The sequence below is a fragment of the Thermothelomyces heterothallicus genome (assembly GCF_042370625.1).
Source record: "Thermothelomyces heterothallicus CBS 202.75 unplaced genomic scaffold P884_scaffold_3, whole genome shotgun sequence".
NCBI classification, from domain to species: Eukaryota; Fungi; Ascomycota; class Sordariomycetes; order Sordariales; family Chaetomiaceae; genus Thermothelomyces; species Thermothelomyces heterothallicus.
In genome coordinates this window covers 1,153,824-1,174,293 of record NW_027192564.1, presented here as the reverse complement: position 1 = coordinate 1,174,293, position 20,470 = coordinate 1,153,824, and the positions used below count along the sequence as shown (strand labels likewise).

The window sequence follows — 20,470 nt, the reverse complement described above, 5'->3', positions numbered from 1 at the left end:
CCTTTGACCTCTGAGCCAGACCCATTCTTTCTCGCGTAGACAGAACCGCGTTACCGGAGGAAACAACCAAGGCTAGTTAATGAGGAGGCTCAGTGCGCCTCGGAGTCGGAGCCAGTTACTTCGCGCGGGTTTCAGGAGCTCACGGGGGAGGACTACCAGCCTAGAGAGAGAGAGAGAGAGAGAGAGAGAGAGAGAGAGAGAGAGAGAGAGAGAGAGAGAGAGAGAGGATCAGTTGTCCTCCGAGCCAGGCTCTATTCTTCTGCTCTTTCTTTTCTCGCTCATTCCTTGTTCTATTCCGTTCCACAATGGGGCCATGTTCACCAAAACCGTTCTGCTGACACTCGATATCAAAAAGACTCTGCCCACTCCTCAACGGCTCGCAACCGCGCAACCAGAACCCGGACGATACGGCCAGCTTGGGCTCCACCAATGCTCCAGTTGCTGCGAGCTTTGTCAACCTTGGCTGAGCTTCTATAACAGCAGCTGGCGGGCTGGTGCATCTTGCTCAGGCAGTGTCGAATTGGTGCTATGTGTTAGCGGATGGTTCACAGTTGGGTTTGGAGCAACGGCAACCGGCATCGAGAAAGGGGAGACAGGGTCCCATCGGCTCCGTCTGTCGATCCGCGATGCGATGCCAAGCAATGACTCGAGTGGGTTTTTCGAGAGTGAGGCGTTTGGTCGAAAGTATCTGGGAGTTTTGTGGGTGACGAAGTGGCTTATGCTACGGTTAATGGACATTGAGAAGGGTTATGGGGAATGGCGGCAATGACATTGGGATATTGTCATTGGCCCTACATTTGTTGTTCTATGCCCGCCTTCTTCTCTTCTGGGGTCTCGGCACAGGCGTTCGATGGGCATACACGGGATGGGATGGCAGGATCTTGTTCGCCCACGTATGGATGGCAAGGATCGACTGGGAGAAACGCGACTCGGGGCCTGGTGGTTATGTGGGGAATTTCTCCAACGGTTCTGGGGCATGCATGCTTTGTATGGGTTACCAAAAAGAAAGAACGAGGAAGCAATACACCTCAAGAGCCTGGTTATGGTTATTGCCGATCATGGATGACTTGCACATGAAGAAATCTGTCAACATCTGCAACACTACGCGGCTGTGTCTGTGTATAGTTCCCCTGCCCTATGTCCACCCCTTGTAGGTCCTGTCCATGGCCCGTTCGTCAGTCGTCGGGCCATCCGGCATAAGTGCGGCGAGGCCACCGTTGGCCGGGCCATATGGTCCGCCCGATCTGGCGGGTTTACCGTTGGACGGTTGAGTGTGACGGGGGTCCCGGTCAGGTGTGTGTTGTTTTGGGGCCGGGGCCGGGGCCGGGTTGGTCTGTGGGAGTTGTGCCATGCGGCTGCATGCGGGATGGCACTTCGAGACGTACTGTACTTCGTACGTCCCGGCGCTTGCAATTGTTATCCCCTGCCATCCTGCCATCTTGCCATCTTGGTTGCCCTATTCATTATGCAGAGTCGTCATCTTCGTGATCTAAGTTGGGAACAGGAGGGGGGAGTGATAATTCATCAGTCCTAGAACGTGTGGGTGGTAACCGGTGGGTGGTAACCGGCGGCAGCTGGGCCAGGGGTAGTTATAGAAAGACTAGTTGATGAATGAACAGCGATGTGTGTGACCTGAACTTCCTGAAGTGAGCGTTCTATGACGGAGTAGCTCAGGACGAGCAAACCTCCGGTATTACCATGACAATGTATATCAGCACTTGGTGTCTGACCACTACATGGCATGGCTCCTTGCTAAATCAATGCCGCCCAACCAACACCGCGATATTTAATTTAAAACACACGCTTCGGGTAAACATGTATTCGGGCGAAGAGGTCGACTGCTAGCAGGAACAGAATAAGCAGAAGCGGGTGTCGACAAGAACAACTGACTGACGGCAGAAAGCTCGTCGAGATGGTTGGTTCTATGTACGGATTAGTGAAGGGTTGCTGGGTTAGGATGTGGGCGCAAGTCAGATGATCCAACAGTGGAAAAAAAACATCGGCTGCAGTGCGACCAGCAACGCATGAATCTTGGCCCTTAATCGGCATGGGAACTGTCTAAACTGATTTTGGTCGTCAGTACCACAGTACACGGAAGGAACAAGATCGGACGGGCGACGTTCGGGATGACCAAAGGTTCCATGTTGCCGAAGGGTCTCGAGAAACACAAGAAAGAAGAGATGCAAGTGATTGTGCTAAAAATAGCTAAAAATAGTAACTACTGTGTAGCTTTGCATTTGGTGTGCGCAACAACCCGCAGTGCGAGACCAAAGCGGGCAAATTTGCACATTTTGCCCAATCGCAGCCATTTAGCCCTCTCGGCGCTTACAGCCGCCAAATGTGTGGCTAGGTGGGCTCCCATTCCGGCGTCTTGGACCAACCAGCACTCGGCATGAGTCAAACCCCACCAGCCGCCGGTCCAATCGTTCCTCTCGGCGGGTCTTCAGCTGGAATGACTCCACCGAGGCTTTGCCCACATCTCCGGTCGAGAAGCTCTCTGCGGCAGGGATCCGACCGCGGGAGCGTGTGCAAGAAGTGACGACGAACTGACCGCATCATGAAGTGTCTGGTTGTTGATGGTGGACGCGGTGCAACCTCGAACGCGTTTCCGTTTGTGGACTTGTCGTCTTAGTTAGCCCCTGGCTTCGCGAACCGATGTTGCGATGGAATCTTCCGAGCTCGTCTTGGCACTCGGAACTCGCTCACCCCGAGAAATGCTGGTTATTCGGCCAGGGGTAACGAAATAGACCCCGTCTCTTCCATGCATGTCATGCTTCCCCCCCCCCCCCCCTTCTGACAAACAGTTGCATGCGATGCGCAACTTGAAATCCGCAAATAGTGTGGTAAAATTGTCCTTGCAGAAGGTAAACTGCACGCAAGTGGGCAGCTAGAGGCTTTGGCCGAGCAGAGCTGTTGCGCTGTGGAGGCGGGCGATCATCACAGCCACACCTTCTCAGACCGCAATCCGGCGCGTCCCCGGTCCGAGATGCAGCCGTGGCTGAGGCTCCAAGTCCCCGAAACATCTTGCCGCTCGATGGCAGTCGTTCAAGTACAACTTTTTATTGTTCCGGGGCCCATCTCGGAAATCCTGGTCTGGTCTAGTTAGATGCGGATCGATTGTGCAGTGCAGTATATACACAATATGTCTGAGCTCAATTTGCTCCCCACGCGAGCACTAGCATTACACTGCGGAGCACTGCACTAATAAAACGACCTGAATTTGCATGAACAGACACCTACTTCCTCCGCCTCCGGTGACAGTCTGCTATCATCAAGGAATGCTCACATACAATGTACGACTCCGGTTCTTGATGGCGCGATTTTCCCTCGCGCGATGCGATTGTCAATTGTGTAGCAATTGACAACAGTGGCTTCCCCATTTAGTGCTTCGAATTTCGCACGGCAAGACAACCTAGCCTGGTGTAGAAGTTGTCTTAGAAAGGCATACATACGGTCATAGCTCCGTACTACCCGGTTATATTCCAAAGTCGTCAATCGCTAATATACGTTAGTTACAAAATTTTCGGTAGTTGACAATCACCGCCCTCCCACCCCCTTCGACCCAGCCACCCGACGCCCGGAGCAAGTTCGAAGCAACCTCATTTTGTGTACCGAGTAACTTAACTTACGGAGCACGGATTGGCTAGAGGATTCTCATTTCGAGGGCCTGCGTGAAAGACCCGCATCCAGCCAATCGCAGCCATGTTTCGGCTTCTCCCTCCCAACCCAACCTACACTAGTGTACACTGCTTGGTGGGTCTGCCAAGCCTGACTCGTGGCTTTCCGGCTTTTTTCTGCCCCATGTTGCAGCGGGTCCCCATGCTGAGGGTCCCCCCCGGGGTCTTGCCTTTTCCCTCCCACCGCCCACTCTCTCTGCCCACCTGCCGGCCTGCACACCTCATGTCTCTTGTCCCTCTGAACTTCTGCGGATCTATTATTAGCATCACCAGATCCAGTCTCGACGTCGAACCGCTGCACAAGCGTCGCCTCAGGTACCCGAGTATCTTTTGGCTACCCTTGTAGCGAACTGGAAAACCGGACGTCGCTCGTCGAGATTCACGGTCGCTCTCTGCTCGCAATACACAAAAAGGAAGGCCGCGACCCCGATCTCGCCATTTGTCGCGTTCCGTGAAGGTCTGGTGTTTGAAGTGGCAACGCAAGCCTCCAGCACCAGCACCAAGCAGACTCCCCTCCCCCCCCCGGGGAGACCACTAGTCCCGTCTCGAGCAGCTGCGCTGTCGTGCAGAACGTTGTTGTCGCCATCCCCGACGCCCATTTCTGGGTGTGGACAAGCCCATCACGCTGTCCTCTGATCGGGAGTTCAGAGCTCACGTTGCCGGAATCCAAGCACACAAAGCCTTAGTGTCGCCGACGCTTCGGCCGTGGCACCGTCGTCACGATGGGTCGCAGGAAGATTGATATCAAGCCCATCAAAGATGAGAGGAACCGCTCTGTGTAAGGCGCTCTTTGCAACCCCGAATCCGCGCCGCCCACCGCTAACCCTGTCCGCTTGTGATCAGCACCTTTCTGAAGAGGAAAGGCGGCCTCTTCAAGAAGGCCTATGAGCTGTCAGTGCTCTGCTCCGTCGACGTGGCCGTCGTCATCTTCGGCAACAACAAGAAGCTGCACCAGTTTTCGTCTCGGGACATGCGCGAGATGCTCCAGCGGTGGACCTTGGTAAGCAGTTCAACCCGTGGCCCGATTCCACACATCCACACACACACAGACACAAAAGACTAACACGGCATCGCGACAGCACGGTGAGCCCAATGAGTACAAGATCCCGGCTGATTTCAACGGCGGAGCCGACGACGATGACGACGATGACGAAAACGGCAGCCCGCCGCAAGGCGAGGGCGTGGATCCTCAGATGTACCCTCCTCAATTCCAAACTCAGCCCCAGTTCCCCGTCATCCGAAATCACACGGCTTCGGCATCGCCGCCGATCCCCAATGGCGTGTTTGGGCCCCGCAGCCACACTCCGCAACCCCAGATGGCGTCCCGGCCCTCGTCGCGCAACGACATTCACCGAATGGGGCCGAACATGGTCGGCCAACCAGTTGGTCCTCCCGGGTCGCAACCGGGTGCTGTGAACGGCTTCTCCCGGTCTTACATGCCGCAGACGGCCATGTACAACGCCCAGAACCCCCACAACATGCCACAAAACATGCCTCACGGGTTGCCGCAACCTCACCCGCAATATCCCTACCCGCAGCAACAGCCGCATCCGCACCAGATGCAGCCGTACGTGGACGAACAGCGAAGAGCGTCGGGACCTGCGGCTTTCCCTCATCAGCCACCGCAGGGTCAACAGCCCGGACGCCATTCCGTGTCCCCGCCGCAGCCTCCCGCTCAGCTGCCTCCCCAGCCCGTTCCGCACATGTCGCCGCCGGCGCAGGCACAAGCCCACCCCATTCAGAGTCCGCCTCAGCAACACCTGCCGCCCCCTCCCCCGAACCAACAGCAAGAAGTCCCCCACATTTATGTTCCAACCCAGGAATCGCCCGCCACGGAGCCCGCGCACGCGCACGCGCCCGCGCCCGCGGAGCCGAAGCCGAAGCAGGATCTAGTGGAGAGAGCGCGTCAACCCCTCCTCCTGAACACCAACGTTAAAAAGCAGCCGCCGCGCAAGGGAGGGAGCATTTTCACTCCGATTGACGAGAACAAGTCGATCCTTCAGCAGCATCTAGCCGCGTTTAGCCGTCCCGAGGTCAAATCAGAAGCACCACCGTCTAGCAGATCACAGTCGATAGACGCGGGCAGTGCGTCGAAAGGCAGCAATCCGAGCTCGCCACCGTCGCTGCCCCGCGTAAACACGCAACCACAACAACCTCAGATCAAGCGGAATGGGTCGCTGGGGACAATTCCGGAGACCGTCTTCACCCCTCCCTCGCGGTCCAACAGCCTCCGCGTCGGCGGCAGCAACCCGCGGCCGCAGTTGAAGGTGCGAATCCCGGACGAGTCAGACGGAGGCAGCGCTACAAACGGGTCGGCTTCCCCGCGGGGCACGACCGCGACCGACATTACGTCGCAGCCCTCGCGACGACCTACGGATTCGCATTCGTCAGGCGTCGTCCTGCCGCCCCCCTCCCCTTCGGCCTCCGCAACCCTACTCTCGGCAGGTGCCACCGGCCCTCCCAACCCATTTGCCCGGCCGCCTCCGCATCAGACCATTGAGACGCCCGTCTCTTCCCTGCCGTCTCGCTTCCTCGGAGACGGTCTCATGCCGAGCCCCAACCCTTTCTACGCAGAATGGGGCATGAAGGGTAACGAGCACAACACCCTGAGCCCGCTGACGTGGTCCACGCCCGTCGCCGGGATGGGCCCGTCCTTCCTGCGGGAGGATCTACCCCCGCTCAAGAGGAAGAGCCCGGAGCCTAGCGGGAATGGCGCGGATCACGAGCCATCCGGTGAGGCGTTGGGCGCTGATCTCAAGAGAGTAAAGGTTGATCACTGAGAGAGCTACCAACACTTTTTTTTTTCCTCTGTTCGTTACCTCTTCTCTCGTTTTTTTTTGGTCTCCGGTTTATTCGTTGGTATTCTTCCGACATGTACCATATTGAGGATATCCCCCTTGTTTTCCTTCTCAGTATAGCTTTTCCTACTTCTTCTAGGGATGGGGTCCGGATCAGTGGGTTCCGTCATTTTTTTGGGGGTGAAAGGGGGGGGGAGGTTATTTGTTTCGTAACGGCGTTGGGATCGGCGTTGATCGAAGAGTTTGAAAAGGTCGCGAGGATAGGCAATGAATGAACGAGGCTGGGAATGACCTGGATTGAGATTTGGACTGGCGTCTTGTTTGAGGGCATCTCTGTGAGGGGAGTGACACGCGCAAGAACATGGGCGCGGTAAAGTTTGAGAAGGCGGCGGCGAATGGGCAGGCGTCAAAATAGTTAGCAAGGTTTTACACACAAGTGACAGCTGCCCATGATCCGAACACTTCTAGCTGAATTGTCTCTGGCGATGCAGATGATTCATGATCAGATGCCTGCCTCCCGGGCATGCGAGAGAAGAAGCGAAGAAAAGACGAGAAAAACCCAAACCTCGCAGCACCTCTGCGGAGGTGGATGCGCCTCCAAGTAAAGAGTTCCGCTGCGAGACTCGTAGGGCTGAGGGTCCGGAAGCCGGTCCGCTGCGGACAGGTGCGAAGAGAGAGAGGCAGGAGGAGCCCTCCGTGCTGACCCGGCTCTCCGGGCCGCCCGGGGGGGGGGGGGGGGGGGGGGGGGGGGGGGGGGGTTGGGGGGGGGGGGGGGGGGGGGGGGGGGGGGGGGCCCCCCGGGGGGGCGCGGGCCCGGGGGGGCCGGGGGGGGGGGGGGGGGGGTGGAGGGGTCGGCAAGTGTCATTGTTACGGTGCTACTGTGGCACTGGTACTGCACACACACACACATACGAGCGGCTAGTGTAGTAGTAGGTGGGCACAGTACGCTGAAGCTGAGACAGTGAGGGCGGTAGGAGGCAATGCTCGTGTACATGCATACAATTTGGAGCGAAGCGTAGGAGGGGGGTTTCGTGGGTGTATTAGGTAAGGTACGTATGTATGTAGTGTTCTTGCAGATGTTTTCGTGTCATACGGTGTTAGTGTAGTAACTAGTTGTAGGGCTGGGATGTCGGGCGGGCGAGTGGGGAGGGCCGGGCGGCTCTGCGTTTCTACTCTTGGGAAATAAATTGCGGCGGCCGCTTCTGTGGTGTGGGGGAAAGGAGGGCGGGAAGAAAGGCGCGAAACTGGGACCCGAGCTTAGTATGAATGGATGGTTGCCCTAGGCGATAGGGTAGGCACGACGGGATGGAGTACCCAACACTAGTGTATATATTGGAGAGGACACCCGAGCTTATCGAAGTGATGGGGTGGGGTACGCATCATCTTATCTGGCGCTCTGATCGATACAGGTTTCACCAGGAAAAGTTGTTGTTGTTTCCCCAAGAAAGACTGTGCTGCTCCTCTCCCCAGAGGGTATCATCATTCATTACACGTATTGCTACTCTTTCTCAACGATAGTTATATAGCCCCCCACTTCGTCCGCAAACAGAAGAAAACTTCTGAAACCGCCATCCATCCGTCTCCCTTCCCTGCTTCACCCGAACTTGTCGTGCTTGGTCTTGACCTTGATATCCAACAAGGTCTCGTGGTAGTTCCCCTCCCTCCGGGCCTTCTTGAGCATCTTGATCTCGTGCTCCTCCAACCGCCGGCCGGCGGCCTCCTCCAGCTCGCGCCGGCTGATCCTCTCGCGCGCCTTCTCCTCGCGCGACGCCTTGACGCGCGGCTTGAAGCGCGCCTGCATGCGCACGCGCAGCGTCGTGTTGAACGTGATCTCGGTCTCGTCGCCGCGCACCTCGGGCGGCGCGCTGGCTTTTGCCGACCGCGACGGGCGGATCGTCAGGAAGGTGTCGCGCAGGGTCTGGATCTGGAACGTCCCGGGCGTGTCGGCGGTCGGGAGGATGGAGAAGGTCTCGAGCGGGGAGATGGCGTCGGCGGTGGCGGTCAGGAGGCCGATCCTGTCGCAGCTGAGGTATCTTGGATGGTGTTTTTCCTGTCAGCAAATGACCCGGGCGGTGCGAGGGGCTAGAGAGAGCACAAAAAGGAGGGGGGTGGGCAGCGATCACGCGTACTTCCCGTGGTGCCCCTTGAAGCGGTAGTGCTCGGTGCCCACGATCCGGTTGGCGACCCAGACCTGGCGCACGTCGTGGGGCTCGGCGCTCAGCGGGTTGCCGTCGATAATGTTCTCGATGGGCATGGCGAAGACCTTGCCGGTGGCGTCGCAAGCCAGAGCGGTGGGCGGCTCACTCGGTAGTACGATCATGATGGGGCCCGAGATGTCGCTCACAGCATCGGCCGACACCCAGCTGTCGTCTTCTGAAGGCTCGGCATCGGCGTCGTCTTGTTTGGCCGCCTTGACCTGTCGCTCTGAAGTGCCGTCTCCCGTCTTGCCTGCGCCCTCGCCGCCGTCGGTGCGCTTCCTCTTTTTCGGCTTTTTGTCGCCTTTGAACGTGAGTGGCTTAACCATGCTGATGCGTTGTTGGAATTGTTGAGCTGTTGCGCTGTATGTGTGTGTAATCCGTATAACTAGGTGTGGGCGTGTGTGTCTGCGGTTGGCGGCGTCTCGTCAATCACTCGAGTTCCAGTTTACAAAGTACTGACTATTCGTTAACTCGCCGTCATCGTCAATTCGTTGGATGGTTCGTTATCGTCGTTATTGATAAGAGTCGAGCTTCCCATCGGTCGGCCCCGAGCACTTTGGGCCCGGGCGTTTGGTCCACTGCGATCACCCACCTGCCCTCTTCAGCAGGTCATACGGAGTATCGCCCCGTAAAGCTTGGCGGCCGCCCCACAGTTTGGAGGGGCAGCAGAAGTGATCGGTTGAACACAAAAACAAGCTCCTTCCAGCTTCCTTCCTCTCCCTCTCCCCTGGTCTGTACCGCCAAAATTGCTAAATCCTCTGGTGATAGCCTGTTTGGCCATGGCTCCTATTGCAAAAGCTGTAACGGTGTCGTTGCAAGACCTCAAGGACGGTATGCGGCCACTGCACGCCGCGTGGGGCGTTTTTTGCCGTTGTGTACTTGTAAGTTGGCGTCGCTAACAAAGGGCTCTCTGTCCGGAACCTCCAGGCACCGTGTCGTCAGAAACCCTCTATGAGGCCTTCGGGCCCGACTCGCTGGGGATTCTGGTCGTCAAGGATGTGCCGCCCGAGTTTTCCAGTTTGAGGCACCACCTGCTGTCGTACTCGTCTTACCTGGGAAATCTGCCCAAGTCAGAGCTCGGTGCGTTTCACAATCGTGTTGCCGCCAAAAGCCGAACGCTGTGCTGCTGGCTGCGCTAACGTCCACTCGCCAGACAAGCTCGAGAACGAGAAGGCAAAGTATCTGACCGGTTGGTCCCTCGGCAAGGAGACGCTCAAGAACGGCCAGGTCGACACATTGAAGGGCTCTTTCTACGCAAACTGTGCCTTCTACGTCGACCCCAAGCTGTCGTGTGCCGTGCCCACGGAGCAGTTCAACCCGGACAACTTCCCCGAGTACCTCTCGCCCAACATCTGGCCCGGTGAAGATACCCTTCCCGGGTTCAAGGAGACCTTCGAGAACCTTTGCCGGCTGATCATCGACGTGGCCGTCCTCGTGGCCAGGGCCTGCGACAGGTTCGCCCAGAAGGAGATTCCTGGCTACCCGAGCGGCTACCTGGAGCGCGTCGTGAGCACCTCGACCACCACCAAGGCCCGTCTGCTGCACTACTTCCCCGAGGACCCCTCCAAGGAGCCGGCCCCCGTGTCCGTGTCGGACGAGGTCGCCAACAACAACGATCCGGACGAGGACGACTGGTGCGCAACCCACCTCGACCACGGCTGTCTGACCGGCCTGACCTCGGCCATGTTCGTCGACGAGTCCAAGTCGAGCCCGCTGGTGGCCGTGCCCGAGGTCGAGCCCGCCTCGCCCGGCGTGTCGCACCTCGCCCCGCTCCCCGAGCTGGACTCGTCGCCCGACCCGGCCGCCGGCTTGTACATCAAGTCGCGCACCGGCCGGACGGTGCACGTCAAGATCCCGCGCGACTGCATCGCCTTCCAGACGGGCGAGGCCCTCGAGCGCATCACGGGCGGCAAGTTCAAGGCGGTGCCGCACTTTGTCAGGGGCGCGAGGGCTGCCCTCTGCGACGGCCGGATCGCCCGCAACACGCTCGCCGTGTTCACTCAGCCGAACCTGGGCGAGGAAGTGGACATGGAGCAGCACATTACCTTTGGGGAATTTGCCAGGGGCATCGTTGCGAAGAATACTGTTTCATGAAAACTTGAAACAAGGAATTGCGAATAGTGCAAATTCACACCCAGAATCATTGTTCGTTTTGTTTTGCGGCTCTGCCACTGACGGCACCTTGCGGGGTTGGAAAGTGTTGCTCGCGGTTCTTTACAAGTTCCCAAATTCCTGTTCGAATCAATGGCAATACAAAAGAATGGGTAGGTGTTTTTTTTTTAAAAAAAAGTTCGCAGCCAAAGGAGCAATGAAGAAATGATGAATAGGTACATATTGCCTAGGCACGATCAAGAGAGCTCAGTAAAGTACGGATGCGGGATACGGAGTAGTCTATCCGTACCCCTGTATGTATGTATGTACTCGGTGGTATGCCTATTATTAACGATTTGGGGGCGAGCTGCCTTGGGCGAGCCCCGGAAGCACCGAAGGAAGGCATGCGGCTGCTTGGATCTGGCGGCGAGGCCAGGATCCACCGGCTCGGTCTTAGCGCGGTTTGTTCTGCGCGATATGTCATGTTGCGCGGGGGGGGGGGGTTCCCTTGCACGCGACAGTTAGTTAAATGGGCGCTGCTCGGCATCCAAAAATTACCGCTCGAGGGCGAACACTTGACGTCGTTGGGTCGATTCTGTTTCGACTGTCCACTCCTTGAACTTCTCTCATTGTACACAGTATAATTAAATCAGTCCTTCGGAGCCCGAATCATCACGATCCAGTTTTCCACAAACCTTAAATGAACCAATTGCTCCTTCGCTGCGTAGCAATCTTGGTATCCCCCATCCGATTGTACATAGAATAATTTCCCCTCTTGACCTCGACGGCTCTGCCGAGCCATCCGCACCACCATGCTCGCCTCCAGATTGGTTCTGCCAGCCGCATGGCTGATTCTCCTAGTAAGCGCATCAGCTGCGCCGGCGCCCGAGAGTGCCGCTGCTGGCACCGATGCGACCACGAGCGTGACGGACGCCGCGCCGCCGCCGCCGCCGGTGCCCACCAACGAAGACGGCAGCGATGCGTTTGTCACCTGCAGCAACACCGACGGCCCCTTTAAGCCGTTCTGCCTTCCCAAGCACAACGACGTCTACTATCCGGGGTCAACACATTATGGTGGGCACCCTTTTTTTGGTTTTGTTTTGTTTTTTTTTCCCAAAGTTGTGTTTCCTCGCGGTTACCGGGGCAGGTCATTAACCAGGGCATCTCGGAATCAGTAACCTGGGACACGTCCTTCTTCCCCAACCAGAACACCACCCTCAGGATCGTCGGCATCTACGCCAACGTCCCTCCAGTGGTGGTGTCCGAGCCCGCCGCCGCCGCCGCCGATTCCGACGAGGAGGCTTCGGACCCCGAGCTTCCCCCGTCGTCCGAAACGGCCCCGCATCGTCCGCATGGGCAGGTGGTGGAAGCCTTCAGCTCGGACGCCATCTCGGCCGCCTGGGGCTTCTACCAGTGGCACCTCGACCAGTCCCTCCTCAAGAGCCACGGCCTCAAGGTGGCCAACATCACTCTGCGCATCGCCGCGCTGGCCCCGGACAGCCCGTCGGCCCGGTGGTACTCGGGCCCCACCATCACGCTGCAGAACAAGCCCAAGAGGCGCAAGAAGCCCGTCCACACGCCCACCCCGGCCGACGACGAGGTGCTCTACATCGCCCTCCCCCTCATCTTCGGCTTCGCCACCTTCATGATCGTCGGCACCTTCTGCTGGAACAGGCAGCTGCGCCGCATCGGGGTCGGCAACGTCATGGGGAGGGCCAACACGAGAGGCAGGAGGCTGGGAGCGAGCAGGAGGGACCGCGCCAAGAACAGGGATAAGGAGTCGAGCATCCGGTTGATGGAGAGCGGCGGCGCGGCTGCCGATTCGGACGAGGAAGGTTGGAGCCACGGTTCGAGCTCTGCTGCTGGAAGGAGAGTGTTCGAGAGGGTCGACAGGAAACGGGATTAGAACTGGTCCGGTCCGGTCTGGGCGGCGGAATGGTATTTGGGGATTTATAGAATGTATCATCCGGGTCGATGGTTGGATAGATGTGCCAATGACCATGTTCCGTTTCTGGGAAGAGAGAATGTTAAAATAGATGCGGCATGGCTTTGCTTGGAGGGACCTGCGTTATTAATGTTTAAAAAAAAAGAAAAAAAAAGAAAAAGAAAAGAAAAAGAAAGAAAGAAAGAAAGGAGGGGAAACATAATCGTTTTTAAATAACATGCCGCACTATTCGTATTCATCATATGTCTGGCCAACCGCCAACGCCCGTCGACATCGCTCACCCATTTCCAGCCCAACGCCCGGAACTTGCACGCCCTTTCCTCTGATACATCACACATTTCCAATATCCCGTCAACATTCAGGTTAACCAGACAAGCCAAACGCCAAAAATGCAAACGAGCCTAAACCCAACCCTGACCCTAGCCACTCCATCCTTACTCCCAGTTAATCACCCATCTATCCGCCCACGCACCCTGGGGGAACAGGTGATTCAACCCATACAGCAACAGCACTGCCCTATCCTGGTCATACTGCCAGTTCGCATGGTCGAGCACGCGCCTGTTCAGCCACATCCGCACGGGGCCCTTAGCCAAGCCCATGACGGTGGCGTTGCCAAACGTGTTTTTGTCGACGTAGTTGCCTTGAGGAACGGCGATGATGGATGTATTTGTGGCAGTGAACTAAAGACGACTGAATGTTAGCAGCCACTCACTCCAGTTTTCCACCCATCGTCCTCATGCGGGTAGAGAAGAAGAAAAAAAAAAAAAGGGGGGGGGAGGAGACTTACTTGTACCCAAGTCACAGCCGCCGACTCTAAGCTCTCACCATCGTCAAGATAAAGCTCTCCCTCCGCGAAACCCTCCCGATCAAGGGCCACAAGCAGACCCCACGGGTTTCTCCGGCTCTCCGTCGTCGTCATCCCGGGTTCCTGAACAGGAACCACACTGCCACCGCGCAAGTAGACAGGGATGTGACCAAGTGGCGCCTCGATGGTGACGTTCTGTCCCGGTTTGATCTCGTCCGTTACCGCCTTCCCCGTGTACCAGTCGTACCAGACGGTCTTCTTGCCGCCGTCTCCGACGCCGGGAAACACGCCCCTCACGGTGGTGGCGCCTTGTTCCAGGCAGGGAGTCACCATGATGGCTTTGCCGAGCATGAACTGCCGATCGGCGTCGGCCAGCCACGGCTCGTCGGGGAACTCCCACGCCAGCGCGCGCATGACGGTGCTCCCCTCGAGGCTGGCGCGAGCCATGAGCGTGTACAGGTACGGCAGCAAGGCGTAACGGATGCGCATGGCGGTTTTTGTGGCGTCGATGACGCTGGCCCAGACATAGGGTTCCTGCGGGATAGCGCCCAGGATGTTATGGTTGCGGTAGAAGGGGAAGAAGGCGCTGAGCTGCATCCAGCGGGCGCACAGTTCTTGATTGCTGTTGCCGCCGAACCCGCACGTGTCGACACCAAACATGGGCACGCCAAAGAGCGAGAAGGACAGCGCCTGTGGGATGCCAAAGTACATGTATGCCCACAGCGCCGCGTTGTCGCCTCCCCAGTGCCCGGCCCATTTGCCAGACCCGGCGAAGGTGCTGCGCCCTATGATAAAGGGCCGCTTGCCCTCGTGTATTTTGAGCAGGGCACGATAGGTGGCGTTGAGAATCTGGTGTCCGAACATGTTGTGAAAGTCGTACTCGAGGTAGCCGCCATGATGTGTAGCGTTTGGGCTGACAGCATGGACCGCCAAGTCGCCGTGGATGTTGTTGATGGCATAGGGCGGCCAATCCACGTTGCGCACTCCCGGAGTAGGCGTGGTGCGGTAAAAGTCGGACGTCGGGCTCGCCGTCGTCGGGGAAGCAGCCTCTTGCTTACTGAGAGCAGACGACGCCGAAACAGCTTCCGATGAATTGGTGAGCTCGAAGCCTTCAGGGTATTGCCAGACAAGATTTCCAGCCTCTCCCGGAAGTCCGAATGGGGGGTGGACCGGGTTCAGCGTCAAGTTACCGGTGCCGCAGCTGCCAACACAAAAGGAGGCAACCTATGCCTATTAGTGGACGAGGACTCCCGTACCAATAGTTAGCACACTTACTTCCGACATGTCGATCCATAATCCATCAAACTGTGCCGGTCAGCTACCGCCCACGGCATGTCCATGATGCTTCGAATACGAATTCAGAGATGCCGGCCGGCCGCAACGTACAGCAACCTTCTCAGACCACCGGGAAAGCTCGTCGATCCACCAGTCAATAGCGCCACTACCGTTCAGAACAGCGCCCACCCAGTCAGGGAATACTACGTCGTGTTAGCGCCTCCCGGCTTGAGATTCCGGGGAACAAACCAGTATAGCCGGGCCACACGGCGCCGTAGTAGATGGACCCATCGGGATTCATCATGAATGCGTTCGCTTCAACTCCGCGATCGTATGGAGGATACGCATCTCCGGGATTCTCGGGATTAGGGGCGTATATGGCGGAGTCCACTATGGGAACGTAGTGTTGGTGATTTGCGTGAAGCTGGGCCAGGAACCGAGCCCCTTCCTCGTAGCCGAACCGCACGGGGTCGTTCTCAAAGTCGCGGTATTGCTTCATATAGTCGATGTCGCCTCCCACATGTCAGCTCAGCGTTACTCTTCCCATCTTTGGGGCAGACGAGTGACACTCACTCCAGACGGTTTCCACGGGAATCTCAAACTTGGCAAAGTTGTCGACCACCTCCTGTAGCACCGCCCAGCTGTCATAACCCCAGCGACACTGATGGAAACCAAGCGTCCAGTACTGCTGCATGGCTGGCAGTCCGGTTGTCGACTGCTGGTACGACCTTATCACGTCCTCGGCCTTTGGGCCACCATAGAAGTACAGGTCGATGCTCCCCCCCGTCGTCCTCCATGTGATGCCGGACGATTGCAAAAGAATCTCCTGGGCATGGGCGTTCCGGAGGAATACGCCATGCGTATACGACACATACTTCGCAGCCATGTCCTTTGCATTGGCGACATAAGTAAGCTTGCCTGACTCGTCAACTGTGAAGTATCTCGTGTCAAGGTAGACCGGGTGGCTACCGTAGATGTTGGCATCAATTGTGTCGGCAACGTCGGCGGCGAAAAGAGTCCCTGTGGCCAGTTAACCGAAACGGCTTTCCTAATCATTTGTGTGTTGTGTAGCCGCCTTACTAGTGAGATTGTTTCCCAGGCGGAATCCGTGAATGACCTCGCCGAGACCATAAAGGTTGTAGTCTTCGGGGAGTGTGGAGATGAACTCAATGAACTGGTCCTCGTATACGAGTCTCTTTCATTCGGTGGAAAAGAGGGTGTCGCCGATTGCCCCACGCTTTACGGTAAAGGAGAAGCTTGGATCGTTAGACCATGAAACGGTCAGGTCGTTTGGGCCAGGAGTATACGCCTGCCTCGCCGATGGCCTTGGGACCAGCCCCTCCGGAAGAAGAAACCAAGTTTCATTCCCAGGGGTAACGTAACGCGGCCGGATTTCGACGTGAACCCGATCATCGCCCTGGAACTCGACAGACAAAGCCAAATGCTCGACGTCAGTTCCATAAACATTGCATGCCGGGCCGGCAAGGTCAAGATCCGCGGTGAAGCCGTCCTTGGTGTCTTGCAGGTTGGATGCCTTGTAACCCGGACATACTGTCTGAGGGTCGATGGCCTTGGGGTCCTTGATGTTGGGGAGGATGTTTTTGCCCCGGTCAGCCGAAGGGGGGAGTGTGAACACGGGAGGATGACCAGCGACTTGGCTAGGCGGTTCAGAGATTTGAACACTCGAAGTCGTGCGCAGATAGAGGCCAGCGAGAAGAAGGAGAGATGCCGAGGCAAGAAAAGCCATAACTGGTGGAAAAAGCTTCGCTTTGTTGGAGTGACCGGATCGTGACGGGCCAGAACGGTTCCGAAAGGCGCATGTGAGACCAAAAAAGAGAGACAACGGAAGAACGATGAGTAGTACATATAGCTGTGGCCCAGAATGGCCGGCGTCCGCTAGGTATCTTGTCCAATGCGGCAGAGACAACCTTGCAGCAGGTTCGGAGCATGATGGAGACTGGGCACGCAGCGAAAACGCTTGCTGGGTCCGAGAGCCGCATTTGCTTGTTGCCTCAGCTAGGGCCGTCGCAAAACAAGCGCCTAGTACGAGAACTGGTTGCCCCAGACTTGATGAAGAGGTGACGGGATGGTGAGGCTACGAGACAATGTTAGCTAAAAGTTCGAGTCCTTCCATTTTCATGGGTCCGCGAGTCAATGCTGAGACCCAGCTTAAGAACAAATCCAACCGCTCGGTTGTTAGTGCTCAGGAGCTTGTGACTCACGCTTCCTGAATCGCCAGGTCCTCCGATGGATGGTGTTGCCACAAATGTTGGTCCAGGAGCGAGCGCCCTTGTGCTCCTTCTCGTGCATGTGCCGGTGTTCCCCTTGGACGGACAGCTCGACTCCTGGTTTACACTATACTCCATCCTCGTTGTACTGCCCCGAAGCGGTAGCTGGATGGGTGGTCTAATCTCTTTTGGTCGTGGTTCTTTGGTTACGTTGTGTGGACGACGAACACCAGCTGTGGCCACGGCATATAGTCCACCAGGTAGCCGGTCGCGTAGCCGCATATGGAGGTCGGAGATGGTCACTCTCGTGCCGGAGTTTCCCGTTTACGTGCGCTATGCAGTAAGTCGTGACGACATGCTGCTGTGCTGGCGCTCCGTTGCCGAGTACTACAGTTAGAAAGGCAGTGCCACCGTCTACTCGATGCAACCCGTGGCGGTGGGATTGCGTCTTACATTGGTCTAGGTGGCTCGTGTTCTCTGCACGGCATCAAGCTCCGTCAGTAACACTGTCGAACACAAGAGAAAAAAAAATGGTTAGAGAAGCAGTTTGAACACCTGCGGCGGGCGGTTAGAAATGAAGGCGGGGCAAGACGTTTACACATCCTGTTCCTTGCTGTATTCTGCATGTATGTACCATGTGTCCTGTAAGCAAGTACCGTGCTGTACATACATACATGCATACCGTAGATGTAGCACTTGGGCTGTGCGACACACCAGCTGGAGGGGAAAATGGTCGAATGAGCACTGGGCGAAAGAATCCAAGATTCGAGGGTCGGAGGGCATGAATCGGTGTTCAAAGTACTAGCCTTTGGCAAGATCGGTCTGGTTAGGGGAACCGAGATAACCCAGTTGCACTTGCCTGGTAGGAGCAATGCCCAGCCCGACTTCCCGAGGGCACAAACAGGGAAGGGACTCCATAACGATCGTGACTCATGTTCTCAACTGAAACAATGGGCACATACAAGTTACAGTTGTTCCTGTTGCATTCGCTTCTACCTGGAAATGCCACATGCCGGAACAGGTCATGTAGGTCGGTAGTCAGTTACCGGGTTATGACGAGGAAGGTTTCCATTTAAGTTTTCATATTATATCGTTCCCGGGTTCCCAAGTTCTGACCGACTCTTCCATCCCTCCCCTCCCCCACATCATAGGTACGCCTTACCTTTGCCATTGTGCCAAATGATACGCTAAACATCATACTACCCTGAGCACCGACTGACTGGATGGTAGGTGCCAGAGTACGCAGAAAAAGTAAAAAAACAAATTTCCCTTTAGCCCCGTCCAGCGACCGACATTTGAGACCCCAAGATTTGCCCGCCTTGTACGCCCGTTCCCGTGAACTCCTTCATGATGAAAACTCCGTCGCTGATATATACAAGATTTCTCCCAAAAAAAGTAAGACTCAGAACCCAGGATTCAGTAACTTAGGTCGATATTCGCCAGTTGCGACACCATCTTGGCGTCTTGCGAGTTCGCTGCCGTTGCATGCATCGCTGAGCTTCCGGCCGTGTCGGATTGGGATGTGCTAGCGTTCGATTGTTGAAGCTCGAGCTGTGGTTCTGCAGGGGGGATGCCACTGTCCGAGAAACCGAAATCCCGCATCTGCTGGAAGCTCCAGCTCGGTTCGAAGCTCCGACTATTCCAAGCGTGTGCTACCCGCTCGTACATCTCGTCGATCTGCTCCAGACTGATCTTACTCGTCTCGTACACCATGCACCACACAAAGGCAATCGAGAGGATGCAAAAGGCACCCCACACGAAGAACACTCGCGACCCCAGGTCGGGTGACCCATCAGAAGTGTCAACCAGATACGGCGTGCCGTACGCGATGCCGAAGTTCAGGACCCAGTTCGAAGCCGTAGAGATCGACATTGACTTTGCGCGGACCTTGAGGGGATAGATCTCGGACGTGACGACCCACACGACGGGGCCCCAAGATGCCGCAAAGAAGAAGATGTATATGGCAACAAAGATGATGAGAATCTGGTTCTGCGTCGGTTTATTGTCGTTTCCGCTGGCAGTGGCGAACGAGGCGATCAGGAGTTGGCAGATAGCCATCCCTACCGAGCCCACAATCAGGAGCTTCCGCCGACCCCACGACTCGACGACGAAGAGGCCGGGAAATGTCGACACTAGGTTGATAACCTGCATAATCAGGGAAACGGTAAACGCGTTGCCAATGCCGGCGCCGTAGAAGAAGGTCGTTCCATAATACATGATGAAGTTGACGCCGGTGAGTTGCTGCAGCATCTGCAGGCCGCAGCCCGTGAGGGTTCGGCGGCCGAGATGCGGTTCGCCGAAGATGATGTCCTTGTACGTGTCTGGTCCCAGGGCCATTTCGTACTCGTGGTTTGCCTCGATTTCAGCTAGTTCCTCGATCAGGGCCGGGTGTGTGATATCGAGGCGGCGGAGGCGGCTCAGTGAGAGCGCGGCGGCTTCTTTGAGCCCGCGCTTCACTAGGTACCGAGGTGTCTCGGGGAGGATGACCAAACCCAGGGCGAGGACGAGGGCCCAGGTGAGCTGGAGCCCGATGGGGATACGGTAAGCCGCAGCCGACTTGAGCTTGTAAGTGAGGATGTTGACGGTTGCGGCGGCGAGCAGTCCCGCCGTTATGGACAGCTGATACGCGCACACCAGTGTTCCTCGAATCCACTTTGGCGCCATTTCTGACTGATATAACGGAACCAGGACGGAGACGACCCCCACTCCAACGCCCGCCAATGTCCTAAATCCAAAGTCAGTACTCATCGTCAGGGAGACGGAACGACGCACAGGGATGCGAGGCAAACACACCTTCCCACGACAAGCATCGCCACGTTGGTTGCGCAGACTTGAATTATGGCTCCGACGCAGAACACCCCGATGGCGACGATGAGGGACAGACGACGGCCCCAACGATCCCCCATCGGCGCGGATAACAATGCCCCGGTAGCCGTGCCGGCGCTGAGCATCGCAACGATCAAAGATACTTCGCTCGCGTACAGGCCCGGTCTGCCTTCTTTGTCGGTGTAGCCCGTCGTGAAGTCCTCCTTGAACGTATCCATGGCAAGAATCCCGTTGATCGCTCTGCGGAACCGCCGTCGTCAGCCTCTCACCCTTCCCAACCAAAAAAAAAAAAAAAAAAAAAAAAAAAAAACCTGCAGCCCATCCGCGACCGAAATCGCCCTCCATCCAACGGCTTACCCAGTGTCGTAACCAAATAGCAGGCCGCCAGTGGCAACGAACAGCCCGACCATGATCGCGGGCGCCGAGGAGCCAGCGACATTGTCGGGCTTTTGCCAGCCCATGGCGAAGACCGCCATGGTGCAAGTGGGAGCGCTCCCTTCACGCCAGATTTGATGTCGCTTCCGCCGAGATTGTCGGGGGTTGCCGATGTAATATTAGACTGTGTCTTTCGACCATCTGAAAGGGAGAGGTCGTTCGTTCGTCCTGTTCAGGTATTATGGGGCGGAA

At 56.9% G+C, this 20,470-nt stretch overlaps 7 protein-coding genes across 7 annotated transcripts; 4 read left to right on the top strand and 3 right to left on the bottom strand.

The window, feature by feature from the left end:
• Positions 1 to 4,399: 4,399 nt before the first annotated feature.
• Positions 4,400 to 6,457, top strand: P884DRAFT_192933 (uncharacterized protein; the record flags this gene model as incomplete). Its single annotated transcript, XM_069437718.1, has 3 exons — positions 4,400 to 4,455; positions 4,521 to 4,677; positions 4,757 to 6,457. The coding sequence occupies 3 exons, from the start codon at positions 4,400 to 4,402 to the stop codon at positions 6,455 to 6,457; spliced, it is 1,914 nt and encodes a 637-aa protein (XP_069300695.1).
• A 1,612-nt stretch (positions 6,458 to 8,069) lies between these two features.
• On the bottom strand, positions 8,070 to 8,999 carry P884DRAFT_267263 (FRG1-like family-domain-containing protein; the record flags this gene model as incomplete). The annotated part of the gene is made up of 2 exons (XM_069442091.1): positions 8,070 to 8,508; positions 8,605 to 8,999. 2 exons carry the CDS (start codon positions 8,997 to 8,999, stop codon positions 8,070 to 8,072), a joined length of 834 nt encoding a protein of 277 aa, XP_069300694.1.
• Positions 9,000 to 9,452: 453 nt separating this feature from the next.
• Positions 9,453 to 11,108, top strand: P884DRAFT_237313 (uncharacterized protein; the record flags this gene model as incomplete). Its single annotated transcript, XM_069440030.1, has 3 exons — positions 9,453 to 9,504; positions 9,601 to 9,753; positions 9,827 to 11,108. 3 exons carry the CDS (start codon positions 9,453 to 9,455, stop codon positions 10,765 to 10,767), a joined length of 1,146 nt encoding a protein of 381 aa, XP_069300693.1. The 3' UTR covers positions 10,768 to 11,108.
• A 441-nt stretch (positions 11,109 to 11,549) lies between these two features.
• On the top strand, positions 11,550 to 12,901 carry P884DRAFT_327440 (uncharacterized protein). Its single transcript, XM_069445542.1, has 2 exons — positions 11,550 to 11,838; positions 11,940 to 12,901. Exons 1-2 carry the CDS (start codon positions 11,577 to 11,579, stop codon positions 12,668 to 12,670), a joined length of 993 nt encoding a protein of 330 aa, XP_069300692.1. The 5' UTR covers positions 11,550 to 11,576; the 3' UTR covers positions 12,671 to 12,901.
• Positions 12,902 to 13,143: 242 nt separating this feature from the next.
• P884DRAFT_275216 (glycoside hydrolase family 31 protein) lies at positions 13,144 to 16,536 on the bottom strand (the record flags this gene model as incomplete). The annotated part of the gene is made up of 8 exons (XM_069442819.1): positions 13,144 to 13,389; positions 13,497 to 14,738; positions 14,790 to 14,819; positions 14,901 to 14,992; positions 15,039 to 15,264; positions 15,328 to 15,809; positions 15,870 to 15,984; positions 16,033 to 16,536. The coding sequence occupies 8 exons, from the start codon at positions 16,534 to 16,536 to the stop codon at positions 13,144 to 13,146; spliced, it is 2,937 nt and encodes a 978-aa protein (XP_069300691.1).
• Positions 16,537 to 16,977: 441 nt separating this feature from the next.
• P884DRAFT_80694 (uncharacterized protein) lies at positions 16,978 to 17,515 on the top strand. The gene has a single exon (XM_069446105.1). The coding sequence runs from the start codon at positions 17,037 to 17,039 to the stop codon at positions 17,412 to 17,414; it is 378 nt and encodes a 125-aa protein (XP_069300690.1). The 5' UTR covers positions 16,978 to 17,036; the 3' UTR covers positions 17,415 to 17,515.
• Positions 17,516 to 18,433: 918 nt separating this feature from the next.
• P884DRAFT_192314 (general substrate transporter) lies at positions 18,434 to 20,319 on the bottom strand (the record flags this gene model as incomplete). Its single annotated transcript, XM_069437666.1, has 3 exons — positions 18,434 to 19,742; positions 19,811 to 20,083; positions 20,201 to 20,319. 3 exons carry the CDS (start codon positions 20,317 to 20,319, stop codon positions 18,434 to 18,436), a joined length of 1,701 nt encoding a protein of 566 aa, XP_069300689.1.
• Between the last annotated feature and the right edge of the window lie 151 nt (positions 20,320 to 20,470).

What these genes read in the sequence shown, in the direction of transcription:
- P884DRAFT_327440 (XM_069445542.1), top strand. Translation starts at nt 11,577, where the DNA reads ATGCTCGCCTCCAGATTGGTTCTGCCAGCCGCATGGCTGATTCTCCTA. An exon ending in TCCGGGGTCAACACATTATG is followed by an intron (nt 11,839 to 11,939) that starts GTGGGCACCCTT and finishes TCTCGGAATCAG; the next exon opens with TAACCTGGGACACGTCCTTC.
- P884DRAFT_80694 (XM_069446105.1), top strand. Translation starts at nt 17,037, where the DNA reads ATGGATGGTGTTGCCACAAATGTTGGTCCAGGAGCGAGCGCCCTTGTG.